At 34.5% G+C, this 3,219-nt stretch overlaps 1 protein-coding gene across 1 annotated transcript in view; it reads right to left on the reverse strand.

Moving 5' to 3' along the window:
- Window positions 1–1,126: 1,126 nt before the first annotated feature.
- The window catches only part of LOC106960224 (meprin A subunit beta-like), an 11,670-nt gene continuing 9,577 nt past the window's right edge, over window positions 1,127–3,219 (reverse strand). Inside the window, exons 12-14 of the mRNA XM_015053210.1 lie at window positions 2,942–3,115; window positions 1,827–1,935; window positions 1,127–1,625 (exon numbers count right to left, since the gene is read on the reverse strand). Of these exons, the coding sequence (XP_014908696.1) occupies window positions 1,547–1,625; window positions 1,827–1,935; window positions 2,942–3,115 (362 nt within the window). The 3' untranslated portion in view covers window positions 1,127–1,546. The remainder of the gene's footprint in view (window positions 1,626–1,826; window positions 1,936–2,941; window positions 3,116–3,219) is intronic.

Here is a 3,219-nt window from a genome sequence, read left to right on the forward strand (position 1 = left end):
TTGGTGGTGTGCCTCGAGATTTTTTCAATGAAAAGAATGTACCTTGGCTCAAAAAAGGTTGAAAAACACTGCTCTATATGATGGAAAAAAAGAAACAATCTACTTCTCTGACCTTCTTTCGTCTGTTGTTGGATCTCTTGTAGATTCAGTAAATCATGAGCCGCATGACTGCTGCACTCTTTGCACATTGGGCTTCAATGTGATTTTGAGGGACAATGAAATCTGATGTGTTATATAATGAAAACCTTTTCTGTTTGTTTATTCAAGATAATCAATGATATTAAATTAAGAAATTAACAAAGCAGAACTTTTTTGCATAATTGCCAGAACCCACATAAGTGGGACTTAGTCCTTGACGCAGCCAACACAGGTTCAATTCCTGGCCTCATGACCTTTGTCGCGTGTTTCCCCCATCTTTAGTTACCCACTTTCTTGTTTAACTACTTTCAAATAAAGGCTAAAAAGCTTTGAAAAATAATTCTTTATTAGTTTACTTCTTTGGGTAAACTAAATGATTTGGGTAAAACTGACTTAAATTTGTCAAGTTAAGCCAACTTAATAAATAAACTTAATTGAATTACCTGTTACCAATTGAATCAATTTATTTAAGTTGGTTAAACAATTTTTTTCAGTGTACTGCTTTTGGCATGTGATTTAATAGAATCATTCAAAATAATAATTTATGAGGCCAGAACAAAAATACAGATAACTTTTGAAAAGGTTGAAAATAATTTGTCCATAGGAACTTATGGTAATTGGCATCAAAGGTGTCTTCAAAGCTTGCAACCAGTCAATCTGTTTATTTAAAAATAGTCACTGTGATGTTTGGTGAAACAGAAAATTATAGACAAGCCTGGCAATATAAGCATTACATTTTTTGAAGACATTGTAATGAATATTGAACCAGGGTAGAGGTTTTCTTAAATTACTTGATATAAAAATCAGTTCAATCTCATGTTACCCACATTTGTGGAAGCACTGAAAAAACTGCAGGTTGATACCTCTGACCAGCAAAAGCCAATAATGTGTTAGTGTTCTTTAGAAAAAAGCTACACAAAACAGTACTGTTTAACACAAGGGGCATTGAATCAAACATGTTATAGTTTATGACACCTGTACATGCAAAAAGGTCCCATAGTTTTGTTTTTTAATCATTGATCCACTTTATTAAGCCACCAAGCCCAAAGACCCATAGTAAAGTACATTTTTGTGTAGGCAAATGCAGCATTAGAAAATCAAAACCAAAAACAAATTTCAAACTGGTTCCTCCCTCACAATTCTGAAGAAAGCCAACAGTAAGTATTTGTTTAACAATATTTTAACATGATCAAGAATTACCTATTGAAGCAAAAAATGTAAACCCACCACCAAACCTTTATATAGTGCAAATTTCTCATTCCATACACTTTCTCTTAATCAGAATTCTGGAAGCAATGTAGCGTTTCTTTTGATCATTGGGTTAAGGAAATGATCTGTAGAAAGTCAGAAGCATTACTGTTAATGTTTGTGCAAAGGTAAAACATTTGAATGTCGGTTCTACGGTTCATCAAGCCTGCATAGATATCATTGCCAGCAGAAGGGAGAGAACTGGAGAAGCTGCCAATCCAGGAGAGAACCCAGGAACACTACAATAGAAAGAAAACATGATTAAAAATTTTGCCTATCTTTTGCACTGTACATATTTATATTGCGGCACCAATTGGATTTGAACTGCAGCAGTTGCTCCAAGTGTAAACTTACACAGTTTTTAGAAAAGCTTTTAGAAAAGTTGTCTTCTAAAAATTATATATCGTTACAGTGAAACTATATTTGACATATTATCTCACCCTGTTAAGAAGCATGGGCCTCCATCCCTATTTGTGGAACGATTTGTGTTGTTCATTGGTCGCACTTGAGGACAAGGTAGGGAGCTTCCATTAACCAGAGGAGTGAGATCTGCCAAAAGACAAGAAAGTCAGTAACGGAAAACAAAAGAAAATTGCTGGGTATTCAGTTAATTAACCTTCTCAGGGATTTTTCCAAGGAATTGTGTCTCTTTGCACCCACTCAGTCTACTTCTAACATAAATTTGGATCCATGTTTGGAAATTAAACAAAGCACAGTTACAAAGGGGTGAGAAAGGAAAATATGCTCTGTCAAAACAGAGCAAACAGACAGGCAGGAATCCAGGCTAATGGACTAAAAGTGCATGAAAAGTGCATGAACTACAAAGCAACTAAATGAAGACACCAAAATAACATGGGAATTTGCTGTAGGTAATGCTGATGACAAAGTGGTTAACATTATTACAATGCAACAAGAAATACCTGGGTTTAGATTATGACTATGGTTCTTTCTGCCTGGATTTTGCATGTTCTCACCATGCATATGAACATTCTCTCCAGTTATTTTGGCTTTTTATCCACAGTTCAAAAAGGTAGACTCTCTACGTTACCTATAAGCAGTGATGGCATAGTTTCTTTGAAAAAGTATCTTAGATTACTGATTACTTGATTTGGAAAGTAACTAAATTAGATTACAAGTAACTTTTTTACTTACTTTCGGCAGCTGCTGACAACAACCCTCTGCCATCTTACATTGAGCTTTGTCAATACTTAATGGCAAGTTATTTCATAATGGTAACATCAACAATGTATCTCCACTTATGAGATTGAATTATATGGGAGATTCTTTAATGGTTGTAATAGTCAAAAAAAAAAAAAAAGTTTGTAATTTTTGCGTATTTTGTGTATTCCACACTGTTGTCTGGAAAACTATAAATGGGATTTTAGAATACAAGTACAAATACCACATGTTCTGAGTATCAACATCATTAATCCATCTGCCCATCCCAAAAATGTACTTCTTTACATTAAACAAAGATGTGGTAGGTGTGTGCTTTTGCTATGAAAACAATATCATGTATGCATTTAATTTACTTTGAGCTAAGCAGGCAATTTACCTTCAAAGTTGAACGTGAAAATGGCACTCCCTCCCTTCAGAAACTCCCTGGTTTGCAGTTCCTCCAATGATGCAAGATAGGGGTATCCAACCAGAGGTCCTCCAAACAAAAGCTCACCATTCTCAAAAACATATGTCCAAGGACTTGTAAGAGGGTTGTCCCACCAATGGAAACCTGTTTATATAAAAATATAAAAAATAAACAAGAAAAAATTATATATACACTGCTCAAAAAAATAAAGGGAACACTCAAATAACACATCCTAGATCTGAATGAAT

The sequence above is a fragment of the Poecilia latipinna genome, unplaced genomic scaffold, assembly GCF_001443285.1.
Source record: "Poecilia latipinna isolate Pla-1442-1.1 unplaced genomic scaffold, P_latipinna-1.0 Scaffold54, whole genome shotgun sequence".
NCBI classification, from domain to species: domain Eukaryota; kingdom Metazoa; phylum Chordata; class Actinopteri; order Cyprinodontiformes; family Poeciliidae; genus Poecilia; species Poecilia latipinna.